Source organism: Mus caroli, unplaced genomic scaffold (assembly GCF_978045245.1).
Source record: "Mus caroli unplaced genomic scaffold, Mus_caroli_1 scaffold_16, whole genome shotgun sequence".
In the NCBI taxonomy this organism is placed as follows: domain Eukaryota; kingdom Metazoa; phylum Chordata; class Mammalia; order Rodentia; family Muridae; genus Mus; species Mus caroli.
In genome coordinates this window covers 35,804,613-35,825,796 of record NW_028227271.1, presented here as the reverse complement: position 1 = coordinate 35,825,796, position 21,184 = coordinate 35,804,613, and the positions used below count along the sequence as shown (strand labels likewise).

Here is a 21,184-nt window from a genome sequence, read left to right as displayed (position 1 = left end):
CCCCCAGCATCCTTTAGACCCTAGCTGTTTTTTGCAGGGTCCTCCTGGCTGATATACCCTACCCCCTACCCTAAACTTTTTCAGGCCAGGGGCTAGAATGTTATTCCCTATACAATCCAACCATTTTGGTTACCTGCTGTCTTTGTACTTTTGGGTCTCCTGCCTTTTGTACCTGGTTCCCCTCTCTCCCTTTCCCTTCTCCTCACAAGGCTCGGGGGCATGACTACTCTGGACTCTCCCAGACAGTCTGCCTCTGGCTGCTGTATCCCTTTTATCTATAAAAAACCTCCTCCACCACACCTAGCAGCAGTCATGTCCTTCCCTGTTTATTTATTGTTTTCATTCATTTATTGCTGAAACCTGGGACCAGTCATGTTCCTTTTTCTTTCCTTTTCTTTCTTCCTTCTTTCCTTCCTTCCTTCCTTCCTTCCTTCCTGTCTGTCTGTCTGTCTTTCTTTCTTTCTTTCTTTGTTTCTTTCTTTCTTTCTTTCTTTCTTTCTTTCTTTCTTTCTTTCTTTCTTTCTTTCTTTCTTTCTTTTTCATTTACCTTGCGCCAAACTCAGGACCAATCATCTTCTTTCCTTCCCTTTTTTTTAAAGTTCTTTTTTAATTCAATAACAGGTCTAATGTTTTTGACATCAATTTCCCTAGGAAGCCTCCTATTACCCTGGAGCCAGAGCATATAATCTCCAGACCAAACTTAGCACACAGCCACTATATTCACAGTACCTCTTACGTACCTGTCATCCACCAGAGAGGAACAGCTCACAGGCAGAGCACTTGGGACCCCTCAGCATCTAGCATAGCAGCCAAGCACAAAGCAGACCCAGGGTCAATGGGCGGTGAACACAGAAGTGAAAAGGAAGGGAAAGATGAAAAGGAAAAGAATACATTCCCCTTGAAGGGTCTGCAAAGGGCTAGGAGATGAAATGCTTAACTTCTTCAATAAACAATGACCCAGCTCTCCATGCATATAGGACCAACACAGCCAAACACTGCATATCACAGTCTCATTCTCTCTCTCTCTCTCTCTCTCTCTCTCTCTCTCTCTCTCTCTCACACACACACACACACACACACACACACACACACCAAGGAGAACAAGCTTGATGCTTGATCCACTTGGCTATTTTGTCTTCTGGATCACAGCTTGGAGCACTGCCAGAGACTTAATTTGCAAGAGGGAGGGAGTGAAAGGTCATTTTGCAGACCACATCCTTGGTGAGCAGGAAAGATTACAGGGCTATCAAATAAAGCAGAGGGCTTAGGAGCCTTCATGTTATAAAGGGAGAGAAAAGCAATAAATCAATTACTACTCAGTTAAAATTTTAATTAAACCATTTCAAGTATCTCTCAAGTTAAAATGAATTGTGAAGGTTAAACCTGGGTGCCAGCCTTAGAGAGAAGCTAAGCCTCGACAAGCTTCAGACTTTCACAGAGAGAAACAGAAGAACGTGGAGTTCCTAATAAAAGACTAGAAGAAATTTTCTCATTGTAAGAAGGGGGTTTTAATTAAAGTCTTAAGGAATACCTTTTAAAATTAAACTATACAAGCAATCTATTAAATACAAAAGGACAAAATGCACTAGAGAAGAATTTAGTCAAAAGTAAATTGCATCATAGAGGGAAGTGACAGGGAAAACCAGCAAGGTGGTGACTCTCCGCCTTCCTGTGCTGCTGACCCTCCTCAGCATAATAACAAGGTTGCTCTTTTCAGGATCACCACTATCCAGGACCAACTTTAATCCAAATATCAGAGCTAATTGAGTCCAGAGCATGATGAAATCTCTAGGTATCCTCTCTTCATTCAGCATATGTACACTGCCTATGCTACCTGCCTGCTAGTCCTTCCATGGTGACCTTGGTCATGTGAGTAACTACCCAAGGATCACAGCACTTATGCTCAAGCAATCTTTATTCTACTTAATAATGGCCGCAAAGTGCAAGATTAGCCATGGTGACAATTTTATTGTAGACTATCATCTTAATTGTTCTGTATAATGTTATTGTTGCTAACCTCTCACTATGCTGCATATGCATGGAAGGCGGAGACAGGTGGCCCTGAGAGTTTGCTGACCATCTAGTCAAATCAAAACACTGAGCTCACAATTAAATGAGAGACCTGTCCCAGAACAATATAACAGAGAGTGACAGAGGAATACATAACATCCTGATAGACATACAGAGACAAATACCACACACACACACACACAAACACAAACACGCACCCATTCAAAAACATTAAACGTAGAATTATGTAACGCAGCCATTCCATTCCTAGGTACCTACATAAATGAAACCACATATGCATGTGAAATCTGTGCATCAATGTTCACAGAAGCATTATTCACTATAGCCAAAAAGCTCAAAGAAGCTAAATTGTCATTAATGATGAACCAATGGATAAAAGTATAGTATGTCCATGCACTGAAATGTCATTCATTCATGAAAAGGAATGAACTGTCACATGCTAGCACATAGATAAATCCTGAAACCAGGACACTAAGTGTATGGAGCCAGACACAGAAGGCCACGCCTTATGACTCCTGTTCATATGAAACATACAGAGTGTGGACATTCACCAGGACACATCAGTCAGTGAGTGCCAGGACATCAAAGGAAAGGGAAAACTGGCTGCGTAGGGGTGCAAGTGTTAGTTTGATTTTGCTTTACAGTGATAAGAATGTTTTAGAACTGGGTAATTATAATAACATACATATTTGGACCACATATGCTCCAAGGTTGTTGACATGGTAAAATTTGATGTCAGTGTTATCTCAAAAAAAAAAAAAAAAGGTACGTTAAAATAGAATTAGCCATCTAAAAAATAAGTCATAGAAAACTTAAAATGCATAAAAGAGACAAAACCATAGGAAACACTACAGTGACGACAAAGACAGAGAAAGCCTCACACATGCTCATCTTAGCAAGCTTCAGGCATGCACTAATGGATAAGCAGCATTTTTCTGGTTTTTTTTTTTTTATGTCTGTGGTATTTTTCTATAGAAAATACATAATTCACTTAACTTTTCTTGACAGCATATCTCTTCTCTCCAACTTTTAAACAATGCACCATGAACACTATATACTGTGTATTTATGCAGGCTCTGCTCTGGCAAAGAGAGAGTGTACTCATTTAGAATTTTAACAGGTCTATCAGAATGCTCTGTGAGACAGACTGCCCATTAGCATTATACCAGGATCTAGAAGCTTCTATTTTTCCATACTTATAACAACCAAGAATACCAGTATATCTTTAAAATTTTTCTCTAATTTGATAATAAAAAATTAAAACTATGTATAATTTTAATTTATATTCTGTTGGTCACTAATGATGCTTCCTGGGTACTGATAGGTGGGATGGAACAGATCCTCTAAGAGAAAGGTGAGGCAGCAAAGCCAACATCAAGAAAACAAAAGATGACAACTTCAAATGCCAACACATTCAATGACACTTGGGTAAGAGGATTCACTGTGTACCAGACTCTGTGCTGGGGAATGGCCCAAAGGCATCTTTGGGAGAAGTGAGAGAGAGCAGCCGGGGCATAGTTAACACACGGCCTGCCGGGGACATTGCTTTGAGACTCAGAGTGGAGTTTTAGAGCCCAGAGGAAGGGGCCTTAACCCCACACATGGCTAATGCCAAGTCCTCCTGGGTCAACCCAAACTGACGAAGGTCAAGAAATGTGCAGGAGTGAACTGGACAAAGCTAACTTTCAGGAGCGAGCATCCCAGGCAGAAGGCTGACATCTGCCTTCTGCTAACTGCTGCTTCCGTAGCAGCTAGATCTCAGGTGAGCAAGGGGGAATCAGAGACCAGTTGTGGAGGGCCACAGCCAAAGACAGATCATACTATGAGGAAGGAGACCAGGTCTTGTGTGTATAATGGCATAGTTAGGTAAGAAGGGAAAGGGCAGAATTCAGAATATACATCTCACAAACACACCCACACAGACCTCCCTGTAAGCGCATAATTTTTCCCAGTCTTGCTTATAAAAGAAACAAAACTGTAAAATTGTTTTCTGTTTGATTCGTGCTCCATTTCACTGTAGTGAGAAGATCTTAAGCAACACTGATGAAAAGGAACTAAAACCTTTGCAAAAGCTTCTCTCACATGCTGGCCATGGTAATCCACTGACTCCTATCTGCTGGGTGAATATGATGAACAAACAACCCTCTTTCCTGAGTTGATGCCTATTCAACCCAAACCATCAAGGTGTTTCTTAACTGGAACCTGTCCTGCTGGGATGCCTCTCTAAGCAGGAAAGCACTTCTGGAAATGGTCTGCATCCTAGTAGCTCCTCGCTGGGGTCAGGCAGGGAAAGGGTGGGAACTGAGACTTCCATGGCTTGGGAGGAGCAGTTTCTCTTCCAGTCTGTGCAAGCTTTCCTCCTCTTTTTCTTCAGATCTGAGTACCAGTCCCTACAGGTTGAGAAGTGGCTGTGGAGAACTTTCCACTGAGTTGCTTTTCTGTGGGAGAAGGGATGATCTGCCCCAAAGCCTCTGAGGGTAGATGCAGCAGAGGCACTCGGCAATGTGGATGCTGACCCAAGGGAATCCCTCCTCCCCCTATGCCCATTTCAGGGGCTTATGTTTCTTAGTTTCTCATCATGCAACATGAACAGCAATACTTCTTGCTCCTCAACAACTTAATCATCTGTCAGACATATTTCTCCAGCACCCTAGGCCTCGGCCAGAGGGACTTATTAACCAAGCATTTTTCCGTCTGGAATCTCTCCTTGTTAACAGTGTCCGACAGATGATCAATAGGCCAGACTGTTTTGAATGCCACTCTGAATGTTCCCAGGAAAGAGCAACTGTATGGTGAGAGTGACTAATGAACCCCTCAATGGGACATTTGCCACCCAGCCTGGGTTTCTGCTCGGCAGACTGGCTGCTGCCCCTCATCATGCATAAAGGGGTTTGTGGGGCATTTGTCTAAGTCTTGTTTGCAGCTGTCCCTCTTGCAGCTGTCCCTTTTGCACATGTTTTCCTTCTCGTCTGTGGGGACCTAATTACTGTGCCTAGATGGCTTCTCTAATCCATGGTGCCTGCTGTAGCTGATATCATTCAGGAACAGAGGTACAGCAGCTGCAGACAGATGTATCTCCCTTTGCCCACTGACTGTGTACCTGAAAGAGTCAGTCTCAACCTTCCTTTAGCTTTAAAGTATGGGTTTGGAGACACTGTTTCCCAACTTACAGATAGTAATTTATTGATAGCGAACAAGACCTACCTTCATCCTCATCTGTGCGGGACCAGGGGTAGGGAAGCCACACTCTCTGACTTAATCTGAATATTTGTCTTCATTTCTCAGATAAGTAAAGTGAGGATTAGAAAATAAATTTCACTTGCTTTAAATAACTCAGCTGATAGATGCTAAGGCTGAACCACTCCACACTTGTCTAAGATCAGACTCCTGCTTTATGCCACTGGAACCTGCCTCAAACATACATACGTACGTACATACATACATATATACATACACACACACACACACACACATATAGACACACATACATATGTACAAACACATATATACAAACATACACACATATATAAGCACATATAAATACACATACATATATATATACATACACACATGCCTATATATACATACATATATACACACATACAAACATACACACATACACACACACATATCACTGACCAGGTACTAGAGGAACACCTACAGAAGTTACTGGGTAGGAAATTCAAAGAGCTGAACTTCCACAAGATCTACATTCAGACAAGTATTTGGCTCTGAGGTGGATTTTCTAAGTTTCTGCTGTGTCCATGAGCCAGGTAACTGGCCTCACAGTAACTTAGAGTGTTCCTATATCATAAGTCCCTGCCCAGCATGCCTGTGGTCCTTACCATCTCCACCCTTGCTTGGGTTGGGGTTTTCTGGAGTGTTCAGAGGCCGGAGGGGAATGATGACATCATCCACATTGACCCCTTCTTCCCCATGCTTCTCAGAAACGTGGGTCACGAGTTCTGACTGATTTGGTGAGAAAAGATTACAGCATTTACACATGAAGATGGCTGTGTTTTCTGTAAGAAAAAAAGAACAGGGAGTATTGTTACTTCTCTGTCACATAAACAATGATTACTCCAAAGAACAGAGAGAGAGAGAGACAGAGAGAAGGAGGGTGTATTGTCGTCCACTTCTTGCAGACTGTTCCCTTTGCAGATACCTCAGGTGGGCATAATGACAAAAATACTCTTTTTTCTGTATTTCAAAACTTTCTGCTGCAGAGACCAACAGGGACCTCCCTGTGACCTAAATCCACCCAGCAGGCCAAACTCCAGAAAAGCAGAGTCAATGGAAACATAACCGTGGTTTAACATGGAAGTTAACCTCAAGCCAAATCCTGCTCTCAGATGAAGGGGAGGCACACTGCGAGTCACGTGGAATTCTAGCCAAACTCTCTCAGACCAGGTGCAAGGAAGCTCGGCCAAGGCTTCCTGAGAACTAAGACCCTCGCAACAACTGAACTGAATGGCTGGCTCCCGCACCCAATGGGGCACAAAAGGTAGGAATGTACTGCTTTTATTTATTTATTTATTTATTTATTTATTTATTTATTTAATTAACTTTATATCCTGATCACAGCCCTCCTATTTCCTCTCCTCCTAGTCTCACCCTCCCACCTCTCTTCCCCAATTGCTCCCTCCCTAGGTACAAATCTACCCTGGCACATTAAACGCATCCTCTTCCACTGAGGTCAGACAAGGCAGCCCAGCTACAGGAAAGGGATCCAAAGGTAGGCAAGCGTCTGAGTCAGGGACAGCCCCTACTCCAACTGGTAGGGGACCCACATGAAAACCAAGCTGCACATACGCTACATATGTGTCCAGTCCATGAATGTTCTTTGGCTGGTGGCTCTGTAGGTCCTCTTATGGTGTCTTTGACCCCTCCATCTCCCTCTATCTTTCCCAATTTTATCCATAAGACTCCCTGAGCTCAGCCTAATGTTTGATGTGAGTCTCTGCATCTGTTTCCCTCAGTCATTAAGGAAATACAAATCAAAACAACCCTGAGATTCCACCTCACACCAGTCAGAATGGCTAAGATCAAAAACTCAAGGGATAGTACATGCTGGTGAGGATATGGAGAAAGGAGAACACTCCTTCATGGCTGTGGGGATTGCAAACTAGTACATACACCCTGAAAATCAATTTGGCAGTTTCTCAGAAAACTGGGAATAGTTCTACCTCAAGATCCAGCTGTAACACTCCTGGGCATGTACCCAAAAAATGCTTCACTACCCCACAAGGACACTTGCTCAACTATGTTCATAGTTTTATTCATAATAAAACTATCATGGATTTATTCAGCTTTATTCATAATAGCCAGAAACTGGAAACAACCTAGATGTCCCTCAACTGAAGAAAATGTGGTACATTTTCACAATGGAATACTCTTCAGCTATTAAAAACAAAGACATCATGAAATTTTGCAGGCAAATGGATGGAACTAGAAAATATTATCCTGAGAGAGGTAACCCATATCCAGAAAGACACACATGGTATTTACTCATTTATAAATGGATATTAGCCATAAAGTACAGGATACCCATTCTCTTAGTCAGGGTTTCTATTCCTGCACAAACATCATGACCAAGAAGCAAGTTGGGGAGGAAAGGGTTTATTCGGCTTACACTTCCATGCTGCTGTTCATCACCAAAGGAAGTGGGGACTGGAACTCAGACAGGTCAGGGAGCAGGAGCTGATACAGAGCCATGGAGGGATGTTCTTTACTGGCTTGCCTCCCCTGGCTTGCTCAGCCTGCTCTCTTATAGAACCCAAGACTACCAGCCCAGGGATGGTCCCACCCACAAGGGGCCTTTCCCCCTTGATCACTAATTGAGAAAATGCCTTACAGTTGGATCTCATGGAGGCATTTCCTCAACTGAAGGTCCTTTCTCTGTGATAACTCCAGCTGTGTCAAGTTGACACAAAAATAGCCAGTACAATTGACCCCTTGTCAACTTGACACACAAACACATCACTAGTAAGCCTCAACCCTTACATTCTTATTCATCCCCAAGATCTAAATAACTTTAAAAGTCCCACAGTCTTTACATATTCTTAAAATTTCAATCTCTTTAAAATATCCATCTCTTTTAAAAATCCAAAGTCTTTTTACAATTAAAAGTCTCTTAACTGTGGGTTCCACTAAAACAGTTTCTTCCTTCAAGAGGGAAAATATCAGGGCACAGTCACAATCAAAGCAAAAATCAATCTCCAACCGTCCAATGTCTGGGATCCAAGTCACGATCTTCTGGGCTCCTCCAAGGGCTTGGGTCACTTCTCCAGCCATGCCCTTTGTAGCACACACGTCGTCCTCTGGGCTCCAGATGCCTGTACTCCACTGCTGCTGCTGCTCTTGGTGGTCATCTTGTGGTACTGGCATCTCCAAAACACTGCGTGACCCCTTCAGTCCTGGGCCTTCAATTACAACTGGGGCTGCACCTTCACCAATGGCCTTCCATGGCCTCTCACAGTGCCGAGCCTGAGCTGCTGTGTGACCCCTTCATGCCTTCAAAACCAGTACCACCTGGGTGACCCTTACACATTACCAAGTCCCACAGCAGAAGGAGTACAACCTTGCCTATCTCTGGAACACAGCCTCTTTGTGCTTTCAGAAAACACTTCCCAGAAGATGTCACCTCAACGATGCTGGTCTCCTCTTAATCACCGCTAATTTCTTAGCTCCAGCTAACCAGCATCAATAGTCCCAGTAATGCAAAATTTTTACTTTAGTAGTTCTGGTATCTTGTTAATCACAGCTGATTCTTCAGCCCCAGCTAACCAGAACTACAAAATCTTCACAATAAAAACAGCAATGGCCCTGAAGAAAGTCTTTAATTTTCCCTCTGAAATTTCACAAACCAGGCCTCCATCTTCTGCACTGTTCTCAGCATTATCTTCCAAGCTCCTACACAACATCTGACAGAGCAACAAATGGGTCTTCAAGCCCAAAGTTCCAAAGTCCTTCCACAGTCCTCCCCAAAACATGGTCAGGTTGTCACAGGAATACCCCACTCTGCTGGTACCAATTTCTCTTAGTCAGGGTTTCTATTCCTGCACAAACATCATGACCAAGAAGCAAGTTGGGGAGGAAAGGGTTTATTCGGCTTACACTTCCATGCTGCTGTTCATCACCAAAGGAAGTGGGGACTGGAACTCAGACAGGTCAGGGAGCAGGAGCTGATACAGAGCCATGGAGGGATGTTCTTTACTGGCTTGCCTCCCCTGGCTTGCTCAGCCTGCTCTCTTATAGAACCCAAGACTACCAGCCCAGGGATGGTCCCACCCACAAGGGGCCTTTCCCCCTTGATCACTAATTGAGAAAATGCCTTACAGTTGGATCTCATGGAGGCATTTCCTCAACTGAAGGTCCTTTCTCTGTGATAACTCCAGCTGTGTCAAGTTGACACAAAAATAGCCAGTACACCCATGCTATACTCCACTGACCCAAACAAGCTAAGTAACAAGAAGGATGCAAGGGAGGATGCTTGACTGTTACTCAGAAGGGGAAATCAAACAGACATTGGGAGTAGATAGAGGAAACTGGCTCAGAGTGGAGATGGGGAGGGGAACTGGAGTGATGATTAGGTATGGGGAAAAGCGGAGGTGAGGGGCTGTGAGAGAAAAGGGTGGTGCGAGATAGGGGAGGCCCCTAAGAGGTGACCCTAGCTGAGACTCTTAGCAGTGGGGGATATGGAGCCTGTGGTGGCCACCTCCTGCATAGCCAGGCAGGCCTTTCAGTGAAGGGAGGGGGACACCAACCCATCCACAAAACCTTCAACACAAAATTTGACCTGCCAGAGATAAAGATAGAGCAGAGACTTAGGGAATGGCCGACCAATGCTAGCCAAACTTGAGACTCACTCCATGGGAGAGAGTTAACCCCTGACTATTAATGATACTCTGCTTTGCTTGCAGACAGGAGCCTAGCATAACTGTCCTCTGAGAGGCCTCATCCAGCAGCAGGTAGAATATGTTGCTCTCTGCCACTTAATTCCTACCTAAACATTGTCACTGTTCATAACAAAACTAATTATTCCTAACACAATATTAAGTAAGAAGACATAATGAGGAGAAAGAACTCACATTTCAATCTGATAAAAGAATTATAGATACAAATAAAATCATTATATTTAGGACCCAAAAGCCATTACAAGGCAGGCTTTTTGTTGACATTTTCACATATCTACTGAAATGGAGTAACTGGTACCATACAAAAGACCATGGCTTTTCAACCAGACTCCCATCCCTAAATGGATGAAGCACCTTGGAGAAGTTCAGGTACTCTCTCGGCAGCTGATGTCAGTGGGCAGAGAAGGTCAGTCAATACCTTCCTGGGTAGCAAATACCAGAGGATCCCACCATGCTCCACGGCCATGTTTCAGCTGCCCTCTGCCTTGCCAGACAGCTGGAAACCGCACACTGTCCAGTGCCCCATGGGGCTTACATGTCAGCTCTCAGCTGACACACCCACCAATACCCCAGACCTCTAGGCCCTTGCACTCTGTCCTGTTAAGTAGGAGCTACATGTCTCTCTCAGTTTACCTTTCTGCCCATTTCACTAGATCCAGCCAGAGCAGTTCCTTCCCCACAGACCCGTGCCCGGCCTGCTTCTTCCCTCACCTATGCCAGGGCACTCTGGCTGATGTTCATGTCAGAATCAGCACAACCCTGGCGCTCTGGTTAGCCTCCCTCTGGTTAGCCTCCCAGACAGCATGCAGGATTGTGGGCTTTAGGACATGGGACAGTGCAGATGCCATGAACTGTGTCATTTTACATTTAGAGAGACAATGCATCCCTTGTTGCCTTTATCCAGGAAAGCAGGCCACTGGCCACATCATGCAAAGGCTAGAGCACGCAGGCCTGCCCCTCCCACCCACTGAGCACCACTGCTCAGTCACTGTTGCTTCTTTCTGAAGCTCATCCATTCCTCCCTTCCTGCTGGAGCTCTCCCGTGGGCCTGCAAACATGTCCCTGTCTCTTTTATCTGAAAATAAAAACCTCTCTTGATCCCCACCCTCCTGCTCCATTTTTCTACTTCTCTTTGTAGCAAGAAAGAGAATATGAGCACCAGGGTGAGCGGCCACACAGCACTGCTGGCACAAAGACCAAAGCCAGCCAGGGACAGGAAGTCACAGGAAGGAGACCCTCCCTGGACTCACAGGAAAGAGCTCACCACAAACTGCCATGGGAGTTAAGTGCCTCAGAGATCAGTTCCTACCAAATATGTGAAACAGAAATCTAACCTAGCAGAACCCTGCTTTGTCAATAAAACATTCTCCTGAGTACTGTCAGCCGATACTTCATCATTTCCAAGCAAGGTTTAATTCTTAGGGAACGAGAAATGTTTTCCAGGCAAGGTGTTGCGTTTTAACAACGCTTTTCTTTCTGCATAGAAAGAATGCTTTCTATGCTTTCTCAATGTGATTCTCACTGATCATGCATATATCAACATGGTTTAGGCAGAAACTGGCTATAATCCCCAGCCCATAAGAGAGAAAACAGGCTAGAGTAGTAGTAGGACCAGAAGCCCGATGCCTTATGTATTGGTTACTCCTATGATGTGTTAAAACACCCAACAAAAGCAATTTAGTGAAGGAAGACTTTATTTGTCCTCAGCTGGTCGCACTGCCAGTCAGCAAGCAGAGACAACTGCTTAGTTCACTTTCTCCTTTTTCTTCAGTCTGGACCCTAGCACATGGAACGGGGTCTCCGATTGTTAGAATGGGTCTTCCCACTCAGATTAGCAGACTCTGGAGTATCCTTTAGAGATATGATCTAGGTGACCCTAGGTCCTGTCCAATGGACAATATTAACCATTACACCTTGATACCTGGTTTTGACATGGATATGTGAGGCTAGAAACCATGAGCTGAGCTCTATCAAGTTACAGCTAAAATACTCAGGACATCTACAGGACTAAAGCCAGCCATGTCTGACACATACTTAAACATATAATGACTGACTAACAGGCTATTGACAAGCCCTGACCCAATCTGTGGATACAAGGATGACTCTAGTCCCAGGCCTACAGAGAGGTAAACCCTCAATCCACCATGACACAGACAACACAAAGCCACTGTTTCTTACAGTTTGCCATGCTGTAACTTCCCAGCCAGCCTCTACTAGTCTAATGTTCCAACATCATTTCCCAGACATTCTCAGAAGTCTGAGAACCTTGTGACATTTAGCAGTGAAGAATGTCTGGGGACCACAGAGTTATTATAAGACCTCTCTCAGTTCAAAGGCACAGTAAACAAAATGTGGAGATTAAACAAATATGATGACTTTTTGGAAGACAGCTCCAGAGAGGGCCTGAGTACCCCAGGGTGACACCCAGCTTGACCATCTGCTATGAATTAGCATGAGCTTCCCCTGTACCCACTGCGTGGTCAGCTGTGGGGCGGTGGACTATGCCTGCAGTTCCGAGTGAGGACAAACACAAGCCCTGAGACCCAGGGCCATACCCAGAAACGTGGGTTTGGTCAAGCATGCAACAGGGCTCAATGAAAAACCCTGGACCAGAAAAGGCCACTGGGACAGAAATTTCTCAGCAGGGAATGAGACCAAGAGACAGATCCTAGAAAACATCACATGGGATGGTAACTCCCAGAAATTGGGGTGTTAAAAGAGCAGAGACTTGGGGCCCCAGGGTGTGGGAGGTCTGGGGGGTGGGGAGATGAGGACATCCTCTTGGAGACGGAAGTGGGGAGGATGGGGGGGGGGGAGAATGTAGAACAGTTGGAGGGTGGACCCGGAGGGGGATAAAGTCTGGACTGTAAAAAAGCTTAAAGAATAAAAAGTAAAAAAATAAAAGAACAGAGAAGAACAGGAATTAGTATGGCTGAAAGGTCCAGCAGTGATGGCTTCACTCTCAGAGCTCGTCCCCAGTCCCTCACTCATGTGCTACCCAACTCTCTCAAGTCCTGCCCTGCTGAGAAGCCCACCACACCAGTCCTCTGCAAATGGGGAGATTTGTTTACCTACTGCAGCAGAAAACAGCAAGAACCTGAGCTGCATGAGGAGACAGAAAAAAATGAGGTTGGGGGAGAACTGGCATGATATAAGAGGTCACTAAGGGGGTCTGCCAAGAACAGAGATGGGCATGAAAATGGGATACGCAGGGCTGAGAGAAGAAACACACCAGGTAGAACATTGTTTGTGACCGGAAGTGGGCAGCAGAGGGCAGGCAGGTGAGGGCCTCTGCTCTGTTACTAACAATGAAATTATGTCTTCAATAACTGCCTGCCCTAGACACCCAGGACAAAGTGCCGGGCATGCCCTCTTGAGCACAGGCCTCCAACATAGGTGACAGAGCACTTCTTGGAGATGTTTTTAGAGCCATGCATGAATAGCAAAATGCCAAAGAAAGCATTGAAAAGAGGCATTGTATTATGCCGTACTCCCCCAAATGTTAAGGATTATTAATACACAAAAGTAACAACAGAAGAACCACTTCTATTTCTACAGTGGCCAGATATGAAAAGTGTATCTTATATCCTGAAATATAGTCCTAATTATGTTGTCAGCTAGCTCTGATGAGGATGTGATAATTTGGATGCATTTTGGGGTCCAATTACTATGCTCTCCTCCTTAACAAAAGACCTCAGAGGAAAAATGACATGTTCAGCACAAGGAGACCCACTGCAAGCAGTCTGTGCATGAGCATGCAATTCTCCTGAATTATCTCTGCACTGTTCCAGAGGAAACCCTTCCGATGCTGGTATATGCAAGTCCTCATTCTACATTCTAAGCTAAGGAGCAGCCAGGTCCTCCGTGGACCTCTGGCCTAAACTGCCCTAGGTACTCTAAGATGAACAAGGGCTCTGCCCCAGCCCTCCCAGAAGGTGAGCATGAACTGGACTGTGAGTCTGGGGTTCCAAAGGATAATTTAGTCCCTGTGAAGAATATTCTGGCACCTGACACACTAACACCCTCTGCTGTTGTTCCTGGTAAATCCATTTGGCATAACTAGATTAAAACAGGCCTCTGGCCTCTGTGGTCTCAGCCCTTACGCCGCCCGTGCCTAGCTTGAAGAGGCCATTGACTACAGAAGTAACAGTGAGTTCATGCCCATTGTGAAACTGACAAATGGAATCAGAGGCAACAGAATCACTGAATGCTGCAGCACATCTTCAGACCTGCTGCACATCGAGTCAGAGGAAGACAGAGAAGCAAGGATGATCCTTCTCGTGTCCTTAAGAGCCTTTCCCATCCTTTCAGGGGCTCCCATGCTCTTTCCAAATCCAGACACAGCATGGAGAAGAGAAGAAGAGACAAGGGGTGTCACTGACATGAGTGGTGTGGTCAGAAGCCCTGGGTGAACTCTTATAATATTCTTTCTTACAGGAATATCCTTAGGGACATGTGCCTGTCTACACTATCTTGTGAAGCTCCTCAGGACTGGCTGTCAGGATTTCGGGACTCCCTTTGACTGCCTGTGCATCTATCTATGGGCAGAACTTTCTAACTTGACACATAAAAGGCTGAAGGCAGATGACCCAGAATACCTCTGTGTTCTGTTTTATCTAGCAAAGTGTGAAACCTGAGCAGACCAGGAGTCAGGACTCTCAGGAAAGAGGCAGACAGATACATGTGCCTGGGGCAACACACAGCACACGACCAATCCCTACATCTTACCCTCTCCTGAGGGTGGTGCAAGACTAGTATGCCCGTCATCTACAGCCTGTCGGCCTAAGGAGGCCAGACTCTAAGAACACAGACCATGGCGAGAGGGAGACCACTGCTGGTGAACTTTTCAACACTCTAGACTCTGAACTAACTCTCCTGAAATTGATTCCATCCACATGAAATTGACTGAAATGAAAAAAAAAAAAAAAAAAAAAAAAAAAAACAACTTAAGGCTAGCTAGAGGCCAGACAAGACATGGCAGGTGAGTGGCCCATAGCCCACTGAGGAGATACAGAGGCTGGTGTCAGAATATGGGCAGCAGCCAGGCCAAGGTATCCTGCACAGACATACACCCTCAGCCAAAGGCGGACCAATGCACAGCTGCCATTCCAAACACTGTGGCAAACGGACCCAGAAAGATAGAGTATTCATATCCATTCTTCTCACTAACGCCAGCTGAAAGCTCCGAGCTTACAGATAAGACAAACACAGGGAAACTCAAACTTGAGACAGGCCAGCTTACAACCATGAGACCTAGAAAACAGCACAGCAGTGGATGCTTTGGGTTTCATCCTGCCTCCTGTAGCTAGTCTGAAACCCAAGAAGCCACAGAATGGGAAACTCCAGCAAAAGCCGAAAGACAAGCCAAAGAGTACTCTACGCCCCACCACGACCAAACACTTCAGTAAACGTTGGCCCTGGCTCCATCCTACATTCAAAAGTTAACAGGGAACCAGGACTCTCACAAGTGTCCAGCCATAATGCTCATGCCAGCTCTCGACTAAAGTACTACAGAAGGCTACATGGGAGAAGCACTGAGACCCATCAGACCTCCTGGCTCTGGGCAACCTTAACAGAGCAGCAGAGGTACTAGACCTCACTGTCCAGCCCAATGTTGGCAGAGTCGGTGTGAGCCTGGGTTTCACCAATTTATCCCAGAGTCAATACGGGTAGTATAGAGCCAAGAGTCCATCACCTAGCCCAATGGGAGTCTGGCCTCCACCCCCCTGCCTGTTGGGAGTCTGGCCTCCATCACTAAGCCCATTGGAAACCTGGACTCTGCCACCTAGCCCACTGGAGCCTAGACTTGACCACCCAGCCTAGTGGGAAGCCTGGATTCCAACATTCAAACCAGTGGTGTCAAAAGAAGTTCAGAAGCAGCGAAGGTAAATGCAGACCCACCGACCCTCTGCCACAACAGAGTCAAGAGTGCCAGCCTAGGCAGAAGAGCGAAATAAGATCCAGGATTTCACAACTCAAACAGTCATTACTCATAACCATTCATTCCCTGTGACTCTTCAAGAAACAGGAGAATAGCATGGGGAAGGATAGCAGGCCATTAACAGGCATCATCAAGATGACACAGACAGGAGGATGCTACAGATATTGTTGAGCCACCACGTGAGTCCTGGGAACAGAATATGGGCAAGTGCTCTAAACCTTAATGATCTGTCAGGGACTAAAGCAACCACCACAAAGATGTCTTCAAAAGCAAATCTAAGTAACACATGCCGTGAGAACTGGAGATCCTCATCCAAGAGAGAGGCAAGGCAAGGGAGTACCTACCACCAAAACAGTACCAGACAAAAGCCTCCAATGCTGGGCTCAAACCCCCATGACAAGAGCAGGGGAAATGGTGATGCTGAGCACAGAAGAGCAGGCACATCTGTGGCCTGCAAAGGGTAATGAAGAGAGTGTAGGGACCCAGGAGTCACAGCAGAAGAGCTAAATCTCATCAGAGACCAGGGATGAGGAAAGGATGCTGAAACTGGGGAAACGTGTTTAGAAATGACAACTGAAAACTTGTAAATTAAAAAAAAATAAATAAGTAAATAAAAATAAAACAATGGATTTAAGAAGCTGAGCAAATCCCAAACAAGATAATCAAATAAACCTATTCCAAGAAATATAATCAAACTTTTGAGAACTAAAAAACAGAGAAATATATGAGAACAGCAAGGGAGAAAAAAAAACAATTTCCTATCAGAAAAGTCATCCAGGAGCCAGCAGATTTCTCCCCAGACAGCGGAGGCCAGAAGGAAGCACCACAATGCACTGAATTTCAAGCCCTACTGGGACCTGAGACATGGTGGGAGGGAGAAGCATGGCTCACAGAGGCACTGCACGGTGCAGTCCAAGCGTATGAGCTGGAGCAGCTCTGGCCCTCCATTCCTAACTGCATAGCCCACGCCTCCCGTACCTTTCATGACCCTCCACTCAGGAGCCATTGCCTCACCGGCCCGGCATCTTCCTCTCAGTAATAATGCCTATGGAGCTCCATTAAGAATCCAAATCAGTTACATGAATTAATGGTTGCAAAATGCATAAGCATTTATCAGCAACCACAAGTAGACAGAACACCACCTTGCTACGCTATTAAATTACTCCATATAAAGACTGTACTTTAAAAATCTCTTACTTCTACAACTCGATTTGCATAAATTGCCGTCTCTGCTCTCCAACTAATTTTTATTTGGGTGAATTAACTGCAAGAGTTCAACAGCTAAAGCCAAGTCCCTATTGAACTGTCTGTCTTATGAGAAGATATGGCAAGAACATCCTTATATTTTTGTTTTTCTGCTTTTCGCTTGACCTTAAGTTATTGAATTCATAGATGCTAGTAGCTTCCAAAACAGGACTGGAAATATTTTAACATGAAGCCAGATTGTTGTCACATCTAACATAATGACTAAAGTCTGATATATTGTGCAGCTTTGTACAAGATGACACCCCCTTCCACCTGCCTCCCTGATGCAGCAGGCAGTACATCAGTCCCATAAAATCCTTCCTTCCTTGTTTTCTTTTCCCTTGTTTTCTAAATATATATATATGTGTGTGTGTGTGTGTGTGTATTATAGATATATTATATATATTATACACTACCTGCCCTAGTCCCCCTGAAGGTCAGAAAAGGGCATCAGATCCCCCGAAAATGGAGTTACAGATATTTTTGAGGCAGTATGTGAGTCCTGGGAGTGGAACACAGGTCCTCTGAAAGAGCAGCAACTGCTCTAAACCTCTGAACTGTAGCTCCAGTCCCCACCCTTCCTTTATCTTTAAGGGAAGAAAATCAGGTTAGTATGTTTTCCTCCATTCCATTTACTCTGAAGAACCTTTAACTACCTGTATATATATTCCATGTTATCACCATCACCATCACCACCATCACCATCACCACCACCATCATTGTCATCATCACTAATGTCACTATCATCACAAACATCATCACCATGACCATGACCACTACTGGCATTATAACCACCACTGCCAGGAGCAGCACCACCATCACCATGGTTACTAGCATCACCTCTGCTGTTATTAGCATAGTCATCAATACCACCTTCACCACTTTCACTACCACCACCATCAGCATTATCATCACCGCCATCATCACCATCACTTATTAAAGCCTGCTGGAATTAAAATTTAAAAAGGATAAAGCAGGCAAAGAGGAGGCTTACAGTCATCAAGATCTCACCCTCAACCAGTACCACACAGGCTCACATTACTTATATTAGAATCCCAGTCAAGCCTCTATAGTTCTTCACTGGAGGACAACATCTATTCTAAGAAGTACTAACAATTTACATGACACTAAAAGGGCAAAAACAAAGGTGAGTAGACTACGATATGCATGCTTCAGGTCACACCAATTGAGAGGACTCTTGGTGCCAGAGCTGCTTCAATCAATGGCCTTTCATAAAGTTTTCATGATCCAATGGAGGCTACGCAGGTCACGCACACACTAAGTACTAGACAGGCTGGCTATGAACTCAGGGAAATCTGACTCCTGATCCTTCATCCCCCCGTAGGACATCTCTTCCCAGTCTGCACCCACACACTGGCCGCAAGCTACTCTTTGAGGACAAGAATCCAGATTTTATCCAAGAATCTGAATAAAACAGTAGCAAGTATTGTCAGACTCCTGTCACACACCTGGCCACCATGCTGCCAGCCTAAAGGGTACCCCCTACAATTCCTTAAGACCCTAGTACCCATCAGAAAATCACAGTGCATGAAGATTATTTCAATAGGTCACATTTCTAGCATGTGTGAGACTTCCATGATACAAAATGAGATGAACCTACTATGTGAAGAGAGCTATCTTCCTTAACAATGATGCCATCACACCATGTACAATCTGGCCACCTACACAGAGGAGCAGGGCAACCAAGCCATCCACAGAGACATGATCCCGTGGTACAGGTGAGCAAATGACACTAGCCTAAGAGAATGCCCTATGAAGTGATGCGCTCAGCTCTAAAGATGAATTTAAAAATCAGGATGAATCTTCAATATTTGCTGTCAGACTCTTGATGACAACCATTCTGTCTGGGGTGTTGTGGTATCTCAAAGTAGTTTTCATTTCTATTTCCCTGATGATTAGAGATAATGACATTAAAAAAAATTATAGGCTACTTGTGTTTGTTCTGTTATAAACTGCCTGTTCATTTCATGATATGTACATTAAAAACGTGATTAATAATAGTAAAAGTGTAAAACTGTAGGCAAAAAAAAAAAAAATCAGGATGTAGAATGTGGGTTATCTCCATACAAACATCTACATAGAGAAACTGTCTGGAGAAGCTGTGAGCTCCCACAGATAAGGAACTGGCCTGTCCAGGAATGGGGGCTATGGGATCCAGGAGACAGAAACACAACTCTCAGGATATTGGAGGGCAGCAGCAGCCAAGAGACAGAACTGAGACCCTGACCAAAGCCGGTACCTCTGCAGGCAACCAGCTCCTCATAGGCTACCATGATCAGCCAGGAAGGGCTAGGAATGGGGTTGTCCAGGAGGCCTGGAGGTAGCAGTCACGTATAGGAAACCTGCCGTCATCTGTGTCCTATGTTCAGGCAGCAGAGGCCCAAATGCAGTATCTGGGTTAGGAATCTTCCAGAAAGCTCCTAATTCTATTTGGCAGACCACAGAAGTCAACACAGTCCCAGGGATGCTGGTCAGTAGTTTTTCATAAAAGCTTTCACACCTCGGTGACATCTGAGAGATAGCTGCTACCTTATAGGAAGGCAGCCAGAGAAAGCGGCGTGAGGAGACAGACACAGAAATGGAGCTTGCTGTAAGAGTGAGAGAAAGAAGTGAAAATTCAGACTCTGCCCAGCCCCCAACAACCAGTTCCAGGGAGAGGCCCTGGAAAGGCTGGGGATGAATGGGGGTATTTTGTATATTAGAGTCTTCCTTGAGGCTAGCTCAGTGTTCCACAAGCATGGTCTGAGTTAGATATCTAGCACCCATATAAAAAGCCAGGTGATATGGCAAACCTGTCACCTGGGGGATAGAGACAGATGGACATTGGAAGTTCAGTAGTCAGCCAGCTTACCAAAGATGGCAAGCTCCAAATTCAGTAAGAGACCCTGTCTCAAAATAAAAGTTAGAGCAGCAGCCAAGAACTTCTGGATGGGCTTGAGAAATGGCTCAGCAGTTAAGAGCACTGCCTGTTCTTCCAGAGGACCTGAATTCAATTCCCATTAACCATACAACAGCTCACAAATACCTGTTCTGGGATCTGATGCCCTCTACTGGTGTATCTAAAGACAGCTACAGTGTACTCACAAATATAAATAATTCTGAAAAAGAAAAAGAACTTCTGCATACTGATGGTAAGTTCTAACTTCCCTATGCACTTGCACAGGCAAGTGTACAAGCACAAACATATGTGAACACAGATACACATACATATGTACATACATACAGGCACATCCAGACACACATGTGCACATACCCACAAATATACACACATATACAAACACATACATACATACATATATTCATACATACACAAATGCACAAATACACATGCAAGCACACATACAGAAATATACGTACATACAAAGAAATACATATACAAACAAACACACATCTATACACATATACACATCCATGTACACACACAGAAATGCATGCATACATATGCATACATACACACTTGAGTTGGTGTCTGAGGAGATGGATAATGAAACAAAACAACAGAGTGTGTTTCCTGGAGGCGGATGTCAAGGTCCCTAACAGCTCTGCATTCCTAGAAGTGCTGGGCACCAGACTGAGGAAGGCATTCAGACCAAGTTCAGTTCTGAAAGCAGTGACAAATCAAAGGATGTAAACGTTGCCCTGGTGGGAGTGAGCTAGGTGGAGCTCCATACGGGTCTTTTCCTGTCTTTCTCTCACAGGGATAGGCTAGATTGATAAGAGGACCCAAATGGAAAAAGCAGGAAACTGATCTCACAGTTGCAAAGTCAACTCAGCTTTGGATTAAATGAGAAAATATACTTCAGACACACAAAGTATGTGTATTACAAGTAGGCACTCTGTGGGCATGGTGAGTGCAGACTGTGTAGCCTCCAAGCGGCAGATTCCAGGGCTGCAATGTATAGGCCAGGTAAGTGGAGGACCAGGTGAGGAGAGGGTCCGGGTCAGTGTTGACCTAAGTGAGTAGAGGACTTGGGTAGGTAGAAGACCTACCTACCCAGAGTTCAGTGTTTTACAACTGTCCATGTACCTT

General features: G+C 44.8%; 1 protein-coding gene across 3 annotated transcripts in view; it reads right to left on the bottom strand.

Annotated features, from left to right (window-relative positions):
* Nucleotides 1-21,184, bottom strand: part of Zfat (zinc finger and AT-hook domain containing) — a 183,701-nt gene that overhangs the window by 142,503 nt on the left and 20,014 nt on the right. For all 3 annotated transcript variants that reach the window (XM_021182879.3, XM_029469960.2, XM_029469961.2), the window contains exon 2: nt 5,877-6,053. In XM_021182879.3, the coding sequence (XP_021038538.1) occupies nt 5,877-6,053 (177 nt within the window). The remainder of the gene's footprint in view (nt 1-5,876; nt 6,054-21,184) is intronic.